The sequence below is a fragment of the Rhipicephalus microplus genome, chromosome X (assembly GCF_043290135.1).
Source record: "Rhipicephalus microplus isolate Deutch F79 chromosome X, USDA_Rmic, whole genome shotgun sequence".
In the NCBI taxonomy this organism is placed as follows: Eukaryota; Metazoa; Arthropoda; class Arachnida; order Ixodida; family Ixodidae; genus Rhipicephalus; species Rhipicephalus microplus.
In genome coordinates, this window is record NC_134710.1 from 475,008,995 (window position 1) to 475,032,021 (window position 23,027).

A 23,027-nucleotide genomic window follows, 5' to 3' on the forward strand; every position below is an offset into this window, starting at 1 on the left:
GTAACTTTCGCCTCCACAAGTACCGGACGGCGTGCCCGTACAAGGGAAAGCGAAAACAGAAGCGAAGAAAAGCAACGAGCGCGGCGGACCCGGCAAGCCCCCTACGCCAGCCAAATGGCAGCACCCCTCCCAGCGCAGCACAGGCAAGCGCGTCTGATTTTATCAGTGACGTTTTCAACTTCCAAGATGAAGAGATTGCTGACGGCGGGACCGGCGCAGGCGTCGTTTTCTGTGAAATTGAGGCGCTGACCCGGCTCGTGAGCAGCGCCGGGTGCGGAACGTGCGGGAAATGCGAACTTGTGGTGGTGGAGGTCGCAAGCAAGCGCAAGGGCCTTGCTTCCCTTCTAGAGCTCCGTTGCACAAACGGGGCGTGCCCAGCAGCAGCAGTTTCGGCTGTGTATTCGTCGGAACGCACTGGTGCCAATGGCTGTGAAGGGTCCGACGCGGAGCGGTGCCGTGGAAGCCCTCGCGATAGTTTCGCCATCAATGTGAAGGTAGTGCTTGCTGCACGTTCGATTGGTGTCGGACACGACCAGCTGACAAGGTTTTGTGGCATTCTTCGCTTACCAAAGCCACTTCACCATAAGACATTTTACAACATTGCCAAGAAAGTGCACACTGCTGCCACCAAAGCAGCCTCAGACAACCTAGCAGAAGCAAGACAAATAACCGCACTACAAACTGATCGGACTGACGTTGCTGTCATGTTTGATGGGACTTGGCATTGTGGCTCTTGTGCCGGCACAAGCGCCGGCACAAGAGCCCCAATGGTGTTGGCACTGCGATTTCGTTGTACACTGGCCTCTGTCTGGACTATGAAGTGTTGGCAAACTACTGCCAAAGCTGTAGCAGCCACAAAGCCCTTGACAACGAAGAGCAAGAAGTATGGCAGGCCTTCCATTCTCCTGTGTGTGAAGAAAATGTGGACTGCACATCACATGCCATGGAAACACAAGCTGCACTACGCATCTGGAGCAGGACCCAGTCCTATAACATGCAGTTCACCACATTTCTGAGCGACGGCGACAGCAAGGCATATGCTGCAGTCTGTGAAGCACAGGTTTATGGGTCGAAGGCAGTGACGAAAGAAGACTGCACGAACCATGTTGCCAAACGTCTTGGTACTGCACTTAGAAAGCTGAAAACACCACTGCCCTGTGGGCAGAAGCTCAGTGACAAGACCATTCAAAGGCTGCAGAACTTTTATCAGATCGCAATAACCAGCAATCGGGGCAGCGTAAGAGGCATGTTCTGTGCAATTTGGGCCTCTTATTTCCATTCGTGCTCCAGCAATGTGGCAAACAGCCACAAGTTTTGCCCCGATGGGAAAGAGTCATGGTGCAAACAAAAGAGAGCCCTAGCTCTGGGAGAACCTGCTCCTGAACACACACCCCTCCTGACCAAAGCACAAGGCAAAGCACTGCTGCCAACTTATAAACGTTTGACAGATGCCAAACTGCTTGCCCACTGTTTGCAAGGGAAGACACAAAACGCCGCTGAATCCTTGAATGGCAAGATTTGGATGTTGTGTCCGAAGAGTCGTTTCGCATCACGCACTGCAGTGGAGACTGCCACCGCCATTGCAGCGCTGTGGTTCAACAGGGGCCACTCCAGCTTCGAAAAAGTGCTGGAAGAACTGGGAATCCTTCCTTCAAAGCAGCTGGTCAGACTCAGCCTGGAAAGTGATCAGAAAAGAATCCGGAAGATGTCTGTGAAGCTAACTGCTGAAGCCAAGTCCCATCGCCGCAGCCAGGTGAAACGAGCCCATACCGAGGACTCTGTTCGCAAGAACCGTGAGGGCGAAACTTATGCAGCAGGAGTGTTCTAGTGTTCCAAGTCTAGTAATAGACATGTTGAAGTACATTTACACCAAGTTTGATTTAATTTCAGCAAGAATTTCGGCATCCAATGTTCAAATAAACTTTCATTTGAGTTTTTCTCAAATTGGTGTTCTTGCTCATTTTTTAAGTTTGTGCACACAATTTTTGCCTCTTCTACTTCTTGGATCCCAATGAAATTTTGCACAGATGTTCTTTGGGGTGCATAGAGTGCGGAAATCTTGTTTATATGTCTAGTCTCACAACATATTTATTATAGTTCGAAAACAGAATGCCAACAGACAAAAGAGAATGACATCCTAATTTTCATTAATTTTTTTGTTAATAAGAAAATGCAGATAAAATTATTTCACCTAGATATCAGCATTTTGTGGCTTGTAATGAACTACCGAGTGTGTTTTAAAATGCTCTGGCATAGTAATTACTAAGAAAAATTGTGTGCACAAGAAAGGCATTATTTCACACTAAAATATATTATAAAAATCGAACTACTGTAGCTATAAAAAAAGTGATTATATATATCATAACAGGAGCTCAATTTACACCAACTGTGCAAATTTCAGCCCTCTAACTTCATTATTGAATTTTTTTTTTTTCGAGGAGCGTCTATTCTTAAACTAAACTCTTCCTTGGCACAACAGTAACACTATGAGGTTTCTGGAGCGCTATTTCAACTATCAACGTCGACTTAATAGGTACCTTTAGTGTCCCTTTGATGTCGAAATATACAGTGTCATCTTGATGCAACGAATCTCAAGGGACCGCTAAAAGTCATTAGTTATTTTTGAAATTCTTGTGAAACTATTAAACATACATACTTATTCTTTATGTTGGGTCATGCGTACTGTTTCAACGTAGTCTTCGCTCACGTAGCCCGTTTTCTTATCGCGACAAATGGTATGGATCTTATTGGTCGTCAGCTACGCTCATTTGCATTCTTCGTCATTGCACTGTGCGTAGTCTTCGAGCGATGCAAGAGTAATCATCGGCGACTTAGTTTCATAGGTCGCTCGCGTGGTATGTTTCACTGTAGTAGCATTCTTTTCGCGCTGCTTCTGGAGCTCATCTTGAACATTTAGTCGCCAACCAAAAGCCTAGAAAACAGCCGCGGGACAAGCGTGCAGGTAAAGCTGCCCAACGAAAACAAAGGCAACGAAGCGAAGCCTGGCGCGAAAGAGAAGTACCAGGCAATGATGGTGTCGGTAAGGCTATCGCACATTCGATTAGGGTGGTCAGATAGAGAAATGCGCAGATGTCATGATGATGGTAGTGGCAGGTAAGGAACTGGGCATTATTTTCACAGTTGCGAGTAACTCTTTAAGAAGTTCATTCGTTATTTTGAAGTGTTGTTGAGATATAAGAGGGGTGAAATTTCATACAATAGTCTGAAATTCGTGGTAGTGAAAAATTTAACATTAAACCAATGGACATTGGACATCGAAGACATTAAACCAATGGAGTTTTCTAGAATCTAAGGTCTGCTATAATTAGATTTGACTATGTTTCTATTGCTCTCCAAAACAGGTTGATTTATTTGGTAAAGTTCGCTCATGCCATGAGCATCATTATTAGCCTGCGTAAGAGCTTGAGTGCAGCATCTAAAACCTCATCTACTAAAAATGCTGCTGTTTTGTTGTTTTGCATCTCTGGAACGTTAGGTTTTGCAATGTACTGTGATCATTCTGGGCAGACTTTTGCATGGAGCAATGAAAACCGATCGCTACCAGTTTGAATAAAGGGGAGGCACGGGTATGGGAGGCCGAAAATTTTCCGAAAAACCGATTTTTTGAAGTATTTTTTTTTTTCATAATCATTAAGGTCTAAGGAAGCTGTTCCTAAAATATTATAGCCCTGTAATGCGTGTCTGTCGAGTTATTGGGTCGCAAAGTCAGTTTGATGACCATTTTCGCTTCCGAAACCACCTCCAAAACGGTCGTATTCAACGCCGCAGCGCGCGAGAACCGCACCAAGTAGCGCGGCCATTTTGGTCTCATTTTAAAGACGCATTTTTCTATTATCTGTTTCTAGCAGAACAACGTTTTTCGTCTAGCAACAACGCAGCTATCGCGCATAAAGAAAAACTGAATACTCGCACATCGTTGGTGCGTTTTTGTCACGTGGGGCAGTTTCCGATTTCCTATTGGACGCGAAGGGATTTGTCTGCTAGACAGCGTCGTGCAAGCCGCCATTTTGCGTAGAAGCCTAACAACGGCTGTGCATTCGGTGCAATGGCAGGCGGTCATCGGAAGTTCCGTAGTGCTCATGCGTTCGGAAAAAGGCGAAAACGGCGTCCGAGAGCCTGCACCTTATCACCAGCGAGACCTTCTGCCGCCGAGAACTCGGAAGAAGCAGGCTGTGCCAGCGCTATCATCGCCGCGGCACTCGCGATCGCGGACACGATAGCCGCGTCCCAAGATCACACGAGAGCTGTGCGCGTCGACACTCCCCTGGTTTCGACGCTGAAAAAGTGGCCATCGAGTGTCGTGCGAGCGATGTTCTGCAAGATCTTTCATCGAAGTCTGCCACAAAACGCAAGCGATCCTTTTTTCGAGACTCGGATGGAGCCGCAACGCCTGGTACGCCGTTCACCGTTGTTAGCTTAGAGTTCGTCAATGAACTTCTTCAGTGTATAAAGTGCGGTGTGTGTGGGGGGCCTGGCAGAATCTCCAAGGAAGACCGCGAATATGGCATAGCCGCGAAACTTGTTCTCACATGTGACGAGTGCAGTAAACTGAGGACCGTATGGAGCTCTCGGAGAGCAGGGGGGGACGCAGCGCACGGCCCCTTCGAAATTAACGTGCTCGCGGTTCGCGCGGCAATGAGCACAGGAAACGGGCAAACTGCGCTCAACGATATTTTTTCCGCCCTAAATATTTGACGGAGAGGCCTGCACACCAAGACATACCAGGATTATGTGAAATTGAAAATGAACCCTGCCGCGCGCGTTATTGACGACTGCGCGAGCACCGTGAAAACGGTGTATTCCGAACTCAACTATGGAAATTCTGGAAATATTGCCGTTTCCTTTGATGGGACTTGGCTGACCAGGGGCCACTCATCCCATATTTGTGTAGGGACCGTGATTGAACTATTCACGGGTTATGGGCTCGACTTCGTCGTCCTATCGAACTTTTGTTTGGGCTGCCAGCTAGAGCCGAAGGAGGACAACCCAAGGTATGTCGAGTGGCTAGCTGGTCACACTTGCCAAAAGAATACCTCCAGTTAGCCAGGACAAATGGAGGTGGAAGCAGCACAAATTTTATTGGCCGCTCATTGGAGAGACATGGGCTCCGCTACACAACCATGTTGTGTGATGGAGACAGCCGGGCCTTCAACAGTGTGCAGGAGGCACAGGTAAATGGCTTCGTACCAATAGAAAAAGACTACTGTGTCAACCATGTGCATAAGCACATGGGCACAGCACTTCCGAAACCTCCTGCAAAAACAAAGAGCCGAAGGAAAGCCAAGCCTTGGCGGCAAGGGCAAACTGACAGGCGAGCTGGTCACAAAGCTCACGTCATATTATGGATGGGCTTTACAAAGCAACCAAGGAAGCATTGAGGCCATGAATAATGCTGTCTGGGAAACCTTTTATCACGTAGCATCTACTGATGCAAGCCCTCAGCACTCTCACTGCCCAACTGGTGAGGAGTCGTGGTGCAAGTACAACAAGGCTGTTGCCAAGCAGGAGACTCCTCCGAATCATCGCTACAACCTGCCAGAGTATGTGATTTATGCCTTGCGGCCTATTTACACGCGCCTCTCTGACAAGAAATTGCTGGAGCGTTGTCAGCGAGGCAAAACACAGAACCCACACGAGAGTCTGCACTCCGTCATCTGGTCGCTCGTGTCCAAAAACAAACACGCGTCGCTTTTCAGTGTTGAAGCTGCTGTGGCCGAAGCTGTCGCAAGGTTCAACGCTGGCAAAGGGAAAGCAGATGCCGCCATATTGAAGGAGCTGCACCTGCAGCAGAGTGTTGTAGCCGCTGAAAGATGCTCAGAAAAGGACAGTCGCCGACTAGTGGCATCGGACAAAAAGCATGAGCATGCTGAAAACTTCGAGCAGGCCATGAAAAGAAAGCGCACCAAGGAGAATGATGATGACTACATTCCTCGTGGCTTCTAACATGGTTAATACACTGATTCACACCTTTTCTTGTTAAATATAAGTGCTCAGCATGTTCCTAAACTTCTTTTCTCGTTTTCTCAAAACATTTTTCATCACACCCTAAGCCATTGTCCTCAGTATCTTTTGATGTAGCAGTCGGATTTTGATAATTCTTGCTGCATTTGAAAGATTGTACATTGATAAGTGCATGAAAACCAAAAAAATGTTATATTTTTTTTACAATAGTGATTTAATTGGCAACAAACTTAAGTAACAGTTTCAGATTTCTAATGAGTATACTTGTTAAGGCCATAACTCTGGTACCAATGAAGCTAAAAATAAAATTATGGTTTTGTTGTGCTCCCTGGCCTTCATGGAATGTTGTCATATCAAATTTGTAGCAATATTTTATGAAGGAAGATGTCAAAAGGCTGGGCAGAAGAATGCAATTATGTAACAGTCAATATATAAAAATCTAAAAGTGATAGCAAAGAACTAATTACATGTTTGTTTTCAGGTGTGAAAAATAACTTATTGTATTAAAATTTCAGCTGGAAATACTGAAAATTAAAAGAATTTTTCAGACCTGTGTCTCCCCTTAACCGTTAACGATGCTGACCTATTCAAATTATAAGTTTTCCCCCATAGAAATGCGCAGGACTGTGCTGGGACCAGGGCGTCGTTTTGAATTACCTGTTTGAATTGCGAAAGTTTGAATTAACAAGTTTTTTTACTGGATTTACTTTATACTGCTAAAGGTGATTGGAAATTTCATTTTGTTTGCTCCAAACCTGCATTAAAGCACCGTTCCCTCTGCACTGGATCTGCACCAAAATCGCCCCCTTTTTTTTTCCTGCTACAAAAATTGCTCGAAATCGTCAATTGACCAAACCACCACTGCATGAGAGCCCCGCCGCAGTGGTCTAGTGTCCAAGGTACTCGGCTGCTGACCCGCAGGTCGAGAGGTCGTTTCCAGCTGCAGCGGTTGCATTTTCGATGGAGGGGAAAATGCTTAAGGCCCGTGTGCTCAGATTTGGGTGCATGTTAAAGAACCCCAGGTTGTCTCTATATCACTATATGATTATGAGAATGCCACTACAGCATTCTCATAATCATACAGTGATTTTTGGATGTTAGACCCCAGATATCAATCAAATCAACCACTGCATGCTAGTCATTACAGTGGCTTCTTGATGTTGATCATTGTGTTACATCGTCATCAGTGCTCCAGGCGAGGAAAAACAGATTTTTGACGGTTGTTTATAGAAGCATTTTGAGGTGGGGTGTGTGGGGCTGGTAATACTTATTCTTTATGCAAAAAAACAAACAGAAACGGCATAGTGGGAACACAAGCTTATAAAGTTTCTGAGCAGCTCGTGCAGGAGTGGGGACCGCAGTATGATCAAACTTTCATGTATCGATCCAAGCACGGGGGAGTTTTGTGGGCTGAAGTGTCCGGGCACTTTCTGGAGCTTGCAGCACACATGATTGAACCATTCAATCAAGTTTCTGCCGGTAATCCATGAAATCATCATACAAGCACATTTATTTCTTAGATTTTCTGTTATGGAATGTGTTCGCATCGAATTCTTTATGTTTAGAAGGGGGGGGGGGAAAGCGAGTGAGTGTCGACCTGCATTCAACTTGGCTCAGTCTCGTAAATACGGTATACTTACCGTGATAAGGTCGCTGAAAATGTGGTCTTGCGCTGGTACTGGCCAAGACAGTAATAGAAGTTGTGAAGATCTGAAGTGCGCCCGCGATCATTTCACGGAGATTCCGCCATACGGCCGCTCTCCTTTTCCCTTCCCGTGCTCTGGTAACGGCGCATGGCGCCAGGCGCGGGTGCGGCACGTGTTCTCGGGGGCTGCGAGAATCGGGAGGCCGAGTCTCATGCGCGCTGGAAAGGGCCTTTCCTTCGCTGGTCGGCGCCTGGTAAGCAAGTGTTTCCTTTGTCCGCGTCCCTTTTTTGGAACCGCCGGACTGTAGCCTGCCTGGGTGCCTTGGCATCCCCGGCAGGAGTGTTTACCTGAGTGTTAGCTTCGGGACCGTACGCTACGCCAACAGCGGTGCCTAGTGCTTGAAGTGGTCACACCACACCAAGCCGCACTTGCGGTAGGCCTACGCGTACGAGGTTTGCCCTAACTCTCACGACCAGGCCCAGTGGCCATCGTGAGAGTCCGCAGCATAGCCGCTAGGGACCTTTTTCTGACCGGCGTGTCAAAGCTCGCCATTGCCAGCTGCGATGTGCTCGCGGTTTCCCCTTATTGTGAACGTCCGCCTGCAGGAGCCTTTGCTCTCCGCGTCCCGGGAGCGGACGTCGACTGCCAAAGGCAATAAAGTGTTGTGTATTTCTGTTATTCCAAAACTGTCTGTTTAGCTGCGCCGCACTAAATACCTTTTTATAGTTGAGCGCGCGAGCGGAGCGGTGCGCTACATGCGAGTAGGGGACGGAGTCACGACCGTGTGGCTCGCTAAGCGTGAACCCACGGTGATCATCCACTACAGTGAGTAGAGAGGGCTCCACAAAGTGCTGCTCCAAAGCTTCATATTTTGTTATAACTACTCTGAAGCAGCTCCAAAATGGTTTTCGGTAACAGAAAACCCTGGACCTGAACTGTGCGATGGTTTAGCAAGTCTACATGAAACCAAAACCAAGCTGTATATAACACCATCACCCTAGTAAGCTAATATGCAGCTTAAGGGGAGACGCTCCTCGAAAATTTTTTTTTTATTTCTAGTCATAGAGACTTGAAAAGTTTGTTATTAGTATAGTTTTTCATGCAGATTTCAAATATGCAATCATTTTTTGTGTAGCTGCTATAATTGAGTTATGCCATAAACAATAGCAAAAAGTTACATTTTTTGCGGGCACTATTTTATGTACTAAACTTTCAGTAAAAGCACTGTGTCTGATCTTTTATTTGACTCTTGGTAGATTGAAAAGTGCAAATATCTATATAGATATGTCACAGAAATATTGGAACAAAGAAAAAAAAAATTGTATTGAATGACTTATTATTTTCTATCTCCCTTGAAACAATAAGCTAATATTTTCACAACTAATGCTGGTAGGCATTGCAATTTAGAGTAGATATTTGCGTTCTGCATGTGTTGAAGAATATGTGTGCCAAGTTTCGTTACTATACAATGAATATAAGTTTCTAAAAGGCTGCCCCGAAAACGTGAAACTGTCAGAAAAAATGAAAATGAGAAAAACAAGTTTGAAAGTTCGCAAAGTTGGCATTTATTAGGAAATCATTCTTTTTGCATCAAATTGGGGCACAATGAAAAGTACCTTGCCTTGAATGCACTGCAAGTGTCTAGAAGTCCCCTGCACCATAGCTTGGTCCTTCACGGCTTTTGCGGTCAGTGTCCTCAACACGAGCTCTGTTCGCTGTGTTGCGACGGTGTGCCCTCGCTTCTGCAGTTTGCTTCAGGTTCATCTTCCTGATGCGCATGACGTCACAGTGGTCACCATGTGTGGCCAGATCTTGTGAGGGGAGAATTCCAATGCCTTCGAGCACTTCTTCAAAGCCCCTGTGGCCTTTGTTGTACCAGAGTACAGCAAGAGCGGTGGCTGTCTCCACAGTTGTTCTGGAGGCGAACTTTGTTTTTGGACATAGCAGCCATATCTTGCTGTTCAGCGATTCGGCTGCATTCTGTGTCTTGCCATGAAGGCACCGAATAAGGAGTTTCTCCTCTGTAAGGCGCCCCGCAGGGGCGCCTGCGCAAGTAGGCGTTTGGTGTGTAGCGACACCACGGACCCGAGCTTACGGGGGAGTTTCGGCTCCCTCCCACGCCTAGCCGTGCGTGGCTTTGCCGTGTCCGGGGAAAAGGGGATCCTGGGGGTTGAGCCAATGCTGGGTGATTGGACCTTTAAGGCCCCCCAGCAGAGGCAACACACCCCTTTGGCCCTGGCTTCACGTAGACGGCACCCCTGGGCTGACCCACACAGGGGAAATCGGTAGTCGCCTTTTCCTATTTCTCTCTCTCTCTACATCTTAGTCTTTTCTCGTCTTTAAATCTATCCTGTCTTCTTCTCTCTTCCATTTACTTCCGATTTTTCCTGGCGGCAAGGGTTAACCTTGTGTATGTGCTCTGTCTTGGGCACAATACATTTGGTTATAGCGGCTGTGTACAGCTGACGTTGACATGCCTCATATAAATTTAGGACTTGTCACGTCCCCGTGTTGGGCTCCATGGTGGGCGGCTGGCATGGCTGCCGAACTCATATTTAGTTTATGGCTTTTTCTTCTCTCCCTTCATTGCACGATCGTGCTTTCCCGAAGAGAGGGCGCACCGAAGACTTTTGCAATTATTTCAGCAAACCGAAAGAAACCTTTCCCCGCTACCATGTAATCCATTGTGAAACCGCTGAAAAGAACGCCAGAACTATTTCGCCTTTCGTTGTTTCCAAATGCCTCACCACTACACTTGGACCAGGTTACCAGGCTACAAGAATGGCCAGTGGGGATCTCCTCCTCGAGGTAAAAAGTCAGAGCCAGTATGAAAACCTCTCAAAACTAGAATCGTTTGGAAACATACTTATCTCATTTACATCACACCGCTCACTCAACACTTCCCGAGGCGTTGTATCTGATCAAGACTTGCTTGACCTGACTGAAGGTGAGCTCCTCGAGGGCTGGAAGGACCAGCAGGTGACACAAGTACAAGGAATCAAAATTAGGCGTGATAAGAAGGAAATCCCAACAAAACACATAATTGTGACATTTTGCACCAGCATCCTGCCTGAACATCTCGAAACAGGATACGTGAAGTTGAATGTGAGACCTTACATTCCCAACCCACGACGTTGCTTCAAATGCCAGCGTTTTGGTCACGGCTCTCAGAGTTGCCGCGGCCAACTCACCTGCGGAAAGTGTGCCACCACAGGACACACTACGGACGAGTGTAAGGTGGAGGATGGGGCCCACTGCGCAAACTGCGATGGTGTCCATCCCGCATACTCCCGAACCTGTCCAACATGGAAAAAGGAAAAAGAAATTGTTACAATCAAAATCACACAAAACATTACTTTCCGAGAAGCCCGTCAACAAGTGTCTGGTCTTTTCACAAACAAACCATCGTTTGCCGATGTAGTGCAACAGGGGGCAGCACTACAACGGCCTGCGGCAACTGCCCATGCCAGGCACAGTGTGCCCAGGCGGTCGCCAATGCCCCCACCCACGGCGGGAACAGCCAAGGCTGCCCTGCCACTCATCCCCACGGCGACAAGCAAGGCCGCTGCAAGCTCTTGAAGCAGCCAGGGTATCCTAGCACCAAAGGAGGTTCCTTCGACCTCTAGCCCAACAGGACCGAAGGTTTCGCCCCCCGAGGTGAAGGAGACCCCAGGGTCGGCCGATATGAAGGCCTCGTCTCACCAGGCGAGGTCCCAAGCCCAAAACATCAGCTCGCAATTGCGGGCACGCAGTGCCTCTGAGGAGGCAATGGACACCACGGCACCCCTGGTGCAGAAAGATCGGCGTAGCTCCCTGGAGCGCGCCAAAAGAAATAAAAAGCCAATAACGGGGCTCGGCGACGGCCCTGTTCTTTGAGTCTTAACGCTTAGCTTAAGAAGCAGACACACCCATTGTTCCTTACACACAGCACTACGTTACCTCCAATATGGCAACACAAATACTACATTGGAACGTCAGAGGACTCCTTAGAAACCTCGATGATGTTCAAGAGCTCTTTTGCAAACATTCGCCGAAAGTGCTGTGTGTACAGGAAACTCATTTAAAATCTAAAAACACGAATTTTTTGCGTCGGTATGTTCTCTTCCGAAAGGACAGAGATGATGCTGCGGCATCATCCGGCGGTGTAGCCATTATTGTTAATCAAAAAGTAGCATGCACACATTTACCACTGCAAACAACACTAGAGGCAGTAGCTGTTCGAGCAGTTCTTTTCAACAAGCTCGTCACCATCTGCTCTCTGTACATACCCCCACACCATTGTCTTGAAAAACTAGAATTCGAGTCCTTAATAGACCAACTACCCGAACCTTATCTGGTCCTTGGTGACCTGAATGCTCATAGTAGTCTATGGGGTGATTCTCGCTGCGATGCACGAGGCCGCCTCATTGAACAGTTCCTTTTTTCCTCCGGCGCCTGTCTGTTGAATAGGAAAGAGGCAACATATTATAACCTTGCCAACAAAACCTACTCTTCCATAGATCTCAGCATCGCATCTCCTTCACTTGTACCATTACTTCAATGGAAAGTTCTAAATAATCCCTACGGAAGTGACCATTTTCCTATTGTTTTGAGTACAGAAACATCATACGAATGTCCTCCACGAGTTCCCAAATGGATTATACACAAAGCCGACTGGGAACAGTTTCATAACAATGCTCAGTTTTGTTGGACTGACATATGTGGACTAAGCATAGATGAAGCTGTGCAGTACTTCACAGCTCTCCATATTAACGCAGCAGCCAAACGCATCCCACAAACATCTGGACAGCCTGGCAAGCGACACGTCCCATGGTGGAACACAGAGTGTCGTAATGCGCGAAAGGAACAGAACAGGGCATGGAGGTTGCTGCACAACTCGCCGACAGCGAAAAACCTTGAGAGCTTTAAGAAAATAAAGTCTCAAGGCAGGAGAACGCGTCGGCAGGCCAGAAGAGAAAGCTGACAGAAGTTTTTGTCAGGGATCAATTCATACACACAGGAGGCTAAAGTCTGGAACATGGTCGGTAGGATAGCAGGAAAACAAGTACACACACTTCCACTCGTAAACCCTCAGGGTGATACCTTGAAAGATCAGGCGAACTTCCTCGGTGCACACTTTGAACGGGTATCCAGCTCGTCCCACTATACTGACACTTTCCAAAAATGCAGAACAAGAATAGAAAAGCAGAAACTAGAACATAAATCCACTAGATACGAGGCATATAACCAAGCTTTCAGTCTAGCTGAGCTCCGAACATCTCTAAACTCCTGCAGTACTTCTGCCCCAGGCTCTGACCGTGTGGTGTATGAAATGTTAAAAAACCTACCAGCCGAAACACGAAAAACCTTACTTTGTTTATACAATTCTATCTGGTTTTCTGGCACTATCCCTACCTCCTGGAAAGAGGCTATTATTATTCCCATTTTGAAAGAGGGCAAGGACCCTTCTTTAGCTTCAAGTTATAGGCCCATTGCACTTACAAGCTGCTTGTGCAAAGTATTCGAAAAAATGATAAACTGCCGACTTCTACATATTCTTGAAACAAACAATTTGCTCGACCCATTTCAGTGCGGGTTTCGAGAAAGTAGATCCACCACAGACCACCTCATTCGTATCGAGGCACAGATAAGAGACGCCTTCGTCCATAAACAATATTTTCTCTCTGTGTTCCTCGATATCGAAAAGGCTTATGATACAACATGGCGTTTTGGAATTCTAAGAGACCTGTCCCACCTTGGTGTGCGCGGAAGAATGTTTCATATAATCGAAAGTTACCTGTCAAACCGGACATTCCGTGTCCGAGTGGGCACGGTTCTTTCCCAAATATTTGTCCAGGAAACAGGCGTGCCACAAGGTGGTGTACTTAGCTGCACACTTTTTCTCATCAAAATGAATTACTTGCACTTGTCCATCCCCCGCAATATGTTCTATTGTACATATGTCGACGACGTCCAGCTTGGCTTCAAGTCATGCAACTTGGCAATGTGTGAGCGGCAGGTTCAGCTGGGTTTAAACAAGGTCTCCAAATGGGCAGATGAAAACGGATTTCGACTTAACCCACAAAAAAGCACGTGTGTCTTGTTCTCTCGAAAGAGAGGCATCCACTCGGAACCTGACATTCGACTGAACGGGCAACGTCTGTCCGTCAAAGCCGAGCATATATTCGTAGGCTTAATCTTGGACAACAAGTTGACCTTGGTGCCACACATAAAGTATATAAAAACAAAATGTTTAAAAGCCATGAATGTTATAAAAGTGTTGTCACGTACTACTTGGGGTAGTGACAGGCAATGCCTCATGAATCTGTATCGAAGCCTCGTTCGCACCTGCTTAGATTATGGGGCCGTTGTTTATCAGTCTGCAACTCAAAGTGCTTTGAAGATGCTGGACCTCGTGCACCATTTGGGCATCCGCCTTTCTACGGGTGCTTTTCGCACCAGCCCCGTAGAAAGCCTTTATGTTGAGTCAAATGAGTGGTCGCTTCATCTGCAGAGAACTTAAATGTCCTTTGTTTATTTCCTTAAGGTGAAAGCAGACGAGAAGCACCCCTCATACTCTACAATTAATGATTTGTCGAGCTCAACTCTGTTTCAAAACAGGCCTTCGATGAGGCAGCCCTTCTCAGTTCGCCTGAAGAGTCTAGCTGAGGAAACTGGAGTCTCACTTGAACACAGTTTAATGGCTCCTGTAGCATACCCGCCACCGTGGCAATGGCAGACTATAGACTGCGATGTGTCTTTTCTAGAAGTTACAAAACATGCGCCTATTGCCCATATCCGAACATACTTCCTGGAACTTCAACACAAATACACACGCCCTGAGTTCTTTACAGATGCCTCCAAATCCAACTCCTCTGTGTCCTATGCTGCTGTCGGCCCATCCTTTTCGGATGCTGGCCCTCTACATCCAGGCACAAGTATCTTCACAGCAGAAGCTTACGCGATACTTGTGGCAGCTAAACACATCAAACAATTACAAATACCAAAAGCAGTAATTTACACAGACTCCCTCAGTGTGGTAACGGCAACGGCTCTGCACAGTCTTAAAAAACAAAAAAACCCGGTCCTTGTCTCACTTTACTCCATTTTGTGCACACTCTACACACTCAAACAACATGTTGCAGTGTGCTGGGTGCCAGGGCACCGTGAGATTCAAGGCAACGTGAGGGCGGATCAACTCGCTGCATCCGTCCACAAAAGCACTGCCCCTACACCCATATCAATCCCGGCCCTTGATCTTAAGCCGTCTCTCAAACGAAACCTCAGGGTATACTGGCAGAGCAAGTGGGATACACACACACAAAACAAACTACACGTTATTAAGCCACACCTTGGTCATTGGCTGCCCGTATCGAAATCACGTCATACAGAGGTAACACTAACGAGACTCAGGATAGGACACACATACACGACACACACATATCTTTTGTTCGTTGGCGATCCACCATTGTGTGACAGATGTGGTGAAGCATTAACAGTCCTTCACATACTAATCCAGTGCAAACTCTAAGAAAACAACATTTTCCATTACCCTACCGACAACATATATCTTTACACCCTACAATGTTCGTTGGTAGGGAACCGCTTTTTAGTCATAAATCATTGTTAGCGTTTTTAAAAGAACTTCATAATTTTCATATCATATACCCGGGCATCCCGTAGCATGACCTCTCCAGGGAGGTTTTTGCTGCGGTGGCTACACAGGAAAGCACTTGCCTCACGGCCCTTGGACGCAAGGGTATGATCCAGTGAGGTACTTGTGCTAATGCCATACATGTCCACCATCGTTTTATATTATCACCAACTTTTGTCATCTATTCACACCACACACACATTTCACGGCATGGTCATGATTTTATTACTTGTATGTTTTTACCCGCCTTACCGCGAGGAATTTTATGGCCCTTATACAGCCGCTAATCACAATCATTGTCCACATTCGTTGTCCCATGAACTGGCGCTCTTTAGCCATCAAATGGCCCTTGCGCCAAAAAACACCATATCATCATCATCATCCTCTGTAAGGCACTTGTAGATAGGCATAATTGCCAATCCTTGAGCCTTCGTCAACAGTGGGGTGTGGCGTGGTGCAGGCTCCCCCAGTGCTTCCGCCCACTTGTGCTTGCACCACGAATTTGGTCCGGCGGGGCAAAAGTTGTGGCTACTGGCACCATCACTGGAGCAGCAATGAAAATACGATGCCCATATGGCAGTGTACATATTTCGGACACTGTCCTTGTTGCTCGTGATGGCGATCTTGTAATATGTTTGTAGTTTAATTATTGTCGCATCTTTCAGTTTTTCGCCTCGTGGCAGTGGCGTTGCCAATTTCCGTAGGGCAGTTCCCAAGCGCTTTGCAACGTGGTTCGTGCACTCTTCTTTGTCAATGGGGGTGTCACAGTATACATTTGCCTCGCAGACTGCAGTGTAGGCCTTGCTGTCACCATCACTTAGGAAGCTGGTGAATAGCAGTGGAGTTTCATAAGACAAGGTCCTCTGCCATATATTGACAGCTGCCGCAGGTTCCATTGCATGGGATGAGCAGCCAGTCTTTTTTTGGCAAACTGGAAGATGAAAAGCTCGCCATATCTCTTCATCCTCCCCAAGGTCCCTGTGTATACTGCAAGCATGGCAGTAGTTCGAAAGAACTTCAAAATCGAGGCAGAGCCCCGTGTCCAGGGACACGACTGTGCCCACTCCATTGTGGCTTTTATGACCTCTTTTCTGCCAGGTGCCATCAAACATGACTGGCACATCTCTGCCGCCGACTGCGTCCTTCGTGATGTTTTGTGCCTGGTGCAAGTTTTTGCTCACTGCCGTCATCGCCGCACCTTGGAGCTTCTTGCAAATGCCGTTGAATGTCTTGTGATGCATCGGGCTCGGAAGACCGAGAATCGCACAAAATCGTGAAAGTTGGTCGTGGCCTGCGCCTATAGCGCGTGCTGCCAGAACTGCCTTCACGTTTACAGCAAAGCTGTCATGCGAGCTGCCGCTGTGAAAACGAGCGCTCGTTCCTTGGTCCCCGGCCGAAGCAGTACGTCTCGACGTGTGCGTGAACGAAAGTGCAGATTCAGGGCAATCAGAATTTTGACAGCACAGTTCGAGGAATGCCGAAAGTCCTTTGCGCTTTCCAGCTGCCTCTCGCACGCCGAGCTTCCGTTCGCGGCAGGTTGGGCATTGCGCACCCGCCACAAGTGCCGTCAGCGCATCGAATTTCGCAAAGCAGCATGTTCGCAGTAGCAGCATCTACCGGTCTACGTTCACTCTCGAAGAATCCAATCTTCCTTTGGGATGCACTGACGAATTCCACGGCAGCGGCTATTTCACAACCACTGTCGCAGGGTTTGGTGACGGTGTTAGGCCTATCCGAAGTCGGAGCGTCGGGGCGTTGGTCGGGGGCGACATCGTCGTTCGCTGTCGCTTTGCGAAGCGTCCGACGCCGTTTCCCTCGATACTTGTGGCGAGTTCTGAACTTTCGATTATCTGAACTGCACTTCTTCGGGCTTGCCATGACGCAAAAATGCAGAGAAACGCAGAAAAACTCGATCGCGACATCCGAGGCTTCGCTCTTTTGCCGGAGAGATAGGAGGGGGAGGAGCGTGGAGCACACCGCCGTCCAATGGCGGCCTCGCGCTGTGTGCCGTGATATTCAAAACGCGTGACGTACGCGTTGTTTTTTTTGTTTATTCTGCGTGAAGGCACGAGACTGGCTACTAGTGGATTATGAAGGATACGGCCTTCGCAGCATGCGTGCACGATTGCAAATGGCGGCCAACGCGTCGTTTTTCGCGACAGGACGACGCGAACTTCGCCGTTTTTTGCGACTTTCGCGCATTTCTCACGTCACCGCTGCCCACTTGGAAGCATTTTTTGATAATTTCTCGTGCGAATTTCAGCTTGATATTTTCAGAAGTAATAGATTATAGTCCAAGGATGCCAGTACAGCCGGAAAAAAAAAAAGCGAAAATTTTCCGGAAAACCGCGACTTTTCGACCCGCGTCTCCCCTTAATTCCTGAATGTGCTCTAGAGAGAGAGAGAATAAAATGAGGGAAAGGCAGGGAGATCAACCAGAAATTGGAGCATCTAGTTTGCTACCCTGCACTAAGGGAAGGGAGAGGGGTAATAAGGATGGGAAAGAAAGCGAAGAGCGAAATAGGCGCACGAAAAAAAAAAAAGTGCGCTGAGGTGCTATAGCCTATTCATTAGGCCACTACCACGCAAAAAAGTTCAATAAGGCCTTCATTGCTTTTCTGTGCGAAGACAGACTATGTTGCCTTTTAAGCACAGACTGTTCGGGTGCACGTTAAAGAACCCCAGGTGGTCAAAATTTCCGGAGCCCTCCACTACGGCGTCTCTCATAATCAAATAGTGGTTTCGGGACGTTAAACCCCACAAATCCATCAAGCACAGACTGTTTGGACAAGGGTCTGTCAAGGCGAGTTAACGCAGCAGCCAGCTACCGTCTTTGCACGCTGTAACGATGGCTGTGACAAAGAACGTGCTCTATTCTTTCATAATGCGCACTAGCTGCACACTAGCGTATGGGCTATGCTAAGAGTTCTGGCACTATAGGTCTGATTTAGCTGTATATTTGGACCTGAGAAGCACATTTGGTAAAATGTATGTGATGATATTTCATCATAGTTGTTACTAAACGTCTGCTGTAACAACTTTAATGCATGACTGATAACATTTACCATTATATCAGCATTGACCTCATTTATGCCACAACAACCGTCATGTTATCTAAGTAGCTTTTGTTTACCTTTTGATGCTGGCTATGTTTTGGACATGTGAGAATCGCATATTCCTTTGCTTTGTACGAATTTCGAACGGTCCGATGGAGGCGGAAATGTTGTAGGCCCGTGTACTCAGATTTGGGTGCACGTTAAAGAACCCCAGGTGGTCGAAATTTCCAGAGCCCTCCACTACGGCGTCTCTCATAATCATATGGTGGTTTTGGGACGTTAAACCCCACAAATCAATCGAATTTCGAACGGCTGCTTTGGTGCTAGTCCGTGATTGTGCCTAGTTTTGTAATGTGGTGCTCAGCTTTATCACTTTCATGTCATTCATGCCACAAGTACGGGCAATTTGAATCTATGAGGCTTGGTGTTATCTTGCTTGCTTTTATCTGCTTAGTATTGTCTGCCTAATCATTTGTTTCTTGCAATTTGCTATGATTATTGTACATGCACTATGTTTATTAAGTAATCTTTATGACATCTTTAAATGATGCTTTACACTCCAGGAGGCCATTCGGAATATTTCGCCACCTTCTTCGAAAACACCAATAGCTGCCCAAAATGTGCATTTTTTTTTGCTCTGGAAACACAAAGTATCATTGTTTTCTGCTCCAGAATCTGCTTGAAAAAGTAAAAAGGTCACTTCCATCGCTGTGAAACATCTGATTTGGGGGGCTGTGTCCCTTACTCCTGCGGTGTCCACCCCCCCCCCCTCCTTCTGTGCATGTGCATCCCCTCTCTTCCCCCTGTTGCCTAGCCTACTCTTGCTGCCCCTCTCTAGGCATGCCCCCCTCTCTTCTCTCCTATGCTCCGCCCTCTCGCTTTGCAATGCCAAAGCAGGCATGCCGACTGCTCACACTGCGCAACTGTTCACTAGCCACCCCATATATATAGATACCAGATTTTGGCCTCCAAGGTAGTGCCAGTGGGAGATTTCTCCTTTGCATTGGACAAAAAAAATTTGCAGCGTGCTCGTTAAATAAAAGTTGTGGTGTACACGTATCCCGAGAAGTATCACGCTAAGACCGGACCCACCAGCGTGGGTCCGGTCTTAGCGAGCCGCAGGGCACGCGGTAACCGTCGCCGTGGCGAGAACATGATACTGCTCAAAGTCGCAACACTTTATTGTGGCAACACCAAACGCAGTACAACCCGTTGCAGAAGGCGCGGCGGGAAAGCAAATAGGCTTATCCACGCCACGGGCAAAAAGTACTACACAGGGTGCCACGAGCACGTCTCCGCGGTAAAGGTGATCCACGGAGACATCGGGACCAAGGCTCGAGCGAGGGCAAAGGCGCTCGCGTTGGCTTCGAAGGGAGAGGGGTCGGCGTAGCTAGGCCACGCACTAGGACACCGTACCATCCTTCGGCCGAGCGTACGCAGCGGGGCAACAAAAGGTGAGCGTTCGTCGGACTTCGCTGACGGCGCCTCGCGCCCGAAGCGAACGCTCACTTTTTGTTGCCCCACTGCGTACGCTCGGCCGAAGGGTGGTACGGTGTCCTAGTGCGTGGCCTAGCTACGGCCGACCCGTCTCACGTAGGAGTGTATTCACCACAAAAAGGGGTGACGACACAGGCGAGTGCCGAAGGGTGCCCGTAGATAGAGGCGGTGGCCTCTTTGTGCAATGCGGCATGCCAAGAAGCAGACATGTTGCGACGAGCCCGAATCGCGCAGGCGAACTGACTCGCTAAGAGCAGTCAAAAGCTAGAGCTTTTGATACCGCGTTTGGCGCCAGTGTGGTGTACACGTATCCCGAAGGAGTACGGCCACCAGCGTGGGTCCGGTCTTAGCGAGCCGCAGGGCACGCGTTAACCGTCGCTGTGGCCAGAACACGATACTGCTCAAAGTTGCAAGACTTTATTGTGGCAACACCAAACGCAGTACAGCCCGTTGCAAAAGGCGCGGCGGAAAAGCACATAGGCTTATCCACGCCACGGGCACAAAAGTACTACACAGGGTGCCACGAGCACGTCTCCGCGGTAAAGGTGATCCACAGAGACACCGGGACCAAGGCCCAGTTGCTCGAGCGAGGGCAAAGGCGCTCGCGTTGGCTTCGGAGGGAGACGGGTCGACATAGCTAGGCCACGCACTAGGACACTGTACCATCCTTCGGCCGAGCGTACGCAGTGGGGCAACAAAAGGTGAGCGTTCGCCTCGGGCGCGAGGCGCCGTCAGCGAAGTCCGGCGAGCCCCGAGCGACGGGAGTCGACGGACGGAAAAGATTGCGTGGCTCACCGTTTGCTGTCCCGGAGAGTATCTGACCGCTCCCGGCGCAGCTCGCGAAAACCTCTCGGGAGTCCCTGCGCGCGGCGCCACAGTCAACATCCGCTTCCGGGTGAGGGAGTTAAACGTCACTCCGCTCTCCCACCACGGCGGACAGACAGCAAAGGAGGGCAGACATGTCGGAACATCAGAACGGCAGAAAAGGCGGCAAAGCCCGCGCAAAGGCAGCGGGCTAGCCTCAATTCCCACAAAGTGGACTGCGAGTCTCTGTGTTCAATCGGAGTCTTCCTTCTCTCATTTCCCATTCGGAGTGATCGGCATGTTACAGTAAGAAACACTGTTCGATCACTGCATGCTTTGCACCTCGCTGGGTCCCTCTCCTGCGCAACACCGCGATGAGCGCCAGAGTCAACGTTGCCGCCAATGTCAGCATTAGCGCTGCCCGCTGCTTCCATCTACACATGGTTTCCTTTAGCGGGAGGTGGTGTTTTTTTTTTTCATGACATGGGCAGGTGGGTACTGTGGAAAGGCTACTTACTTTGTTGTTGATTGTGCACTTGTGACTTGTTCACACAGCAGCCAAGAAATTTTTATAATAAAACCATACTGTGAGGATATATTCCAAAATGGTGTCAGATTATTAATGTGTCAAGAGGTAAAAGAATGCCTGACGCACTTGTCTAGTGGTTATGGTGCTTCACTGCTAACCCGGAGGCTGCGAGTGTGAATCCCGGCTGTAGCCGCTGCATTTATGATGGAGGAGAAACTGTATGTAGACTGTGTCCTTAGATTTATGTGCACGTTAAAGAACCTCAGGTGGTCGAAATTTACGTAGCCCTCCACTATAGTGTCTCTCATAATCAAATTGTGCTTGCGACGACGTTGAGCCTCAGATAAAAATACTGAGAAGTAAAAGAAGCCTAATTGTATCAGATTTTGAAGATGGTGGAAATTCGGGTCTTTAGGTCCCTGATTATTATGAGCAGAGGTAAGGATGAAAGGCTACAAAGTGTATTGAGGCTCTACTGTGTTCTTGCTGCTCTTCTTGTGCCTTGTATGTGTGCAGGAAGGCCTATGGGGTAAAATGTGCCTGTGCTTGCATTGATGGGTGGTGTTTGTACGTAGATGGTAAAGAAGTCTTCTGTGTAGGGCCCAGCCCAGCTGTGCAGAATGCGGAGAGTCCGGCCACCAACTCCCACTCCCCGGCTGAGAGTGTACCTGGCAGCACGAACACACCCACTGCTCTGAGTGCAACCTCACCCACTCTGCGTTCTAGCACCTATGCACAGCAGGTTGGTCATTTCGAAAGCTTGTTTAGGTATGGTGTCACTGAAATTGTGTGTGATAAGCACATGTCTTGGCTAAAGAACAACTAGCGCGTCATGAATGGAGGCTTGCGGAACAGTTTTGTTTTAGTGCTGATTGTATACAGAGATATTTGAAAGAATTCCTGTAAAAAAAAGAAAGCTTAAAAGTCCTTCTGAAGCAATGGTGTGCGTGGGAAGGCCACAAATGATGTCCACAAGACAGCAGAGGAAGCCACTGCTTCTAGGAGCAATGCCCAGATTGCGGAGAATCTGGGCGACAGTGTGCCAAATCGCTTCGAGTGCCAAAGCTCGGAATAGCTGGCATGGAAAGTTTCAAAAAGAGCATAATTGATACTCCTCACAATATTGCTCTTATCCGAAATCTCTAGCCCTGCATTGTTTGTTTCACCTCCAATCTCGCGAAATACCAGTGATCAGTTGGCAGATCCCCCTGTCCACCTGCGCTCGCTTCTATCTGCTGTTTGACTGCCTTAGCAGGGGATTTCTCGTCCGTGGGGTTGGCTGCTCACTTTGTGCGATGGCTGTAGTGCCGTCGGCAAACATACTCGATCGATCTTAATTTCGGCGTGCTAACTGATGCATGCTGACATGCTCCTCATCTGCAATAGCTTCCATGGCCATGTTGAAGTTACGGGACGCATCACGTGCCAGTTAAATGGAAGGTGCCGAGTGCCTCGTCTGCATGTGGACCAAACCGTGGGTACTAACTGATGAAAATAGTGATGCAGACATCGCCGCCTGTTTTTGGTGGTCTGTGAACGTCGCTTTCTCTATTTCGTGCCGCACATTTGTGGCAATTAGCACTCGGTGTGTTTTGAGGATCTTTCGAATTTACCAGGTTGCAGCCACGGATGACCGAAAGAAGCAGAACTTGATGCCATTAAACAATGCATTTGCGGCCACGACCAGAGGACACATCAGATTTCTTCAATTAAAGAAGGTCAAATTAGTGAGCTTCTATTGTAATTCTTAATGTCAGTCAAGGTCTTGTCCTATCTGCAAGGCTTTTCTGCTTCAGTACTATGTGGAAGCGTGTCCTCCGTCTTTCTGTAGGCAGCTGGCCCTTGAGACCCCCCAGTGCCCTTCTGACAACCTGTGTGCA

The 23,027-nt window shown here is 48.1% G+C and overlaps 2 protein-coding genes across 37 annotated transcripts in view; both read left to right on the plus strand.

Moving 5' to 3' along the window:
* Positions 1-23,027, plus strand: part of LOC119160802 (bromodomain-containing protein 3) — a 329,355-nt gene that overhangs the window by 80,560 nt on the left and 225,768 nt on the right. For all 36 annotated transcript variants that reach the window (XM_075881428.1, XM_075881432.1, XM_075881431.1 and 33 more), the window contains one exon: positions 21,747-21,889. In XM_075881428.1, the coding sequence (XP_075737543.1) occupies positions 21,747-21,889 (143 nt within the window). The remainder of the gene's footprint in view (positions 1-21,746; positions 21,890-23,027) is intronic.
* LOC142777119 (uncharacterized) lies at positions 944-1,828 on the plus strand. Its single transcript, XM_075881455.1, has one exon. The coding sequence runs from the start codon at positions 944-946 to the stop codon at positions 1,826-1,828; it is 885 nt and encodes a 294-aa protein (XP_075737570.1).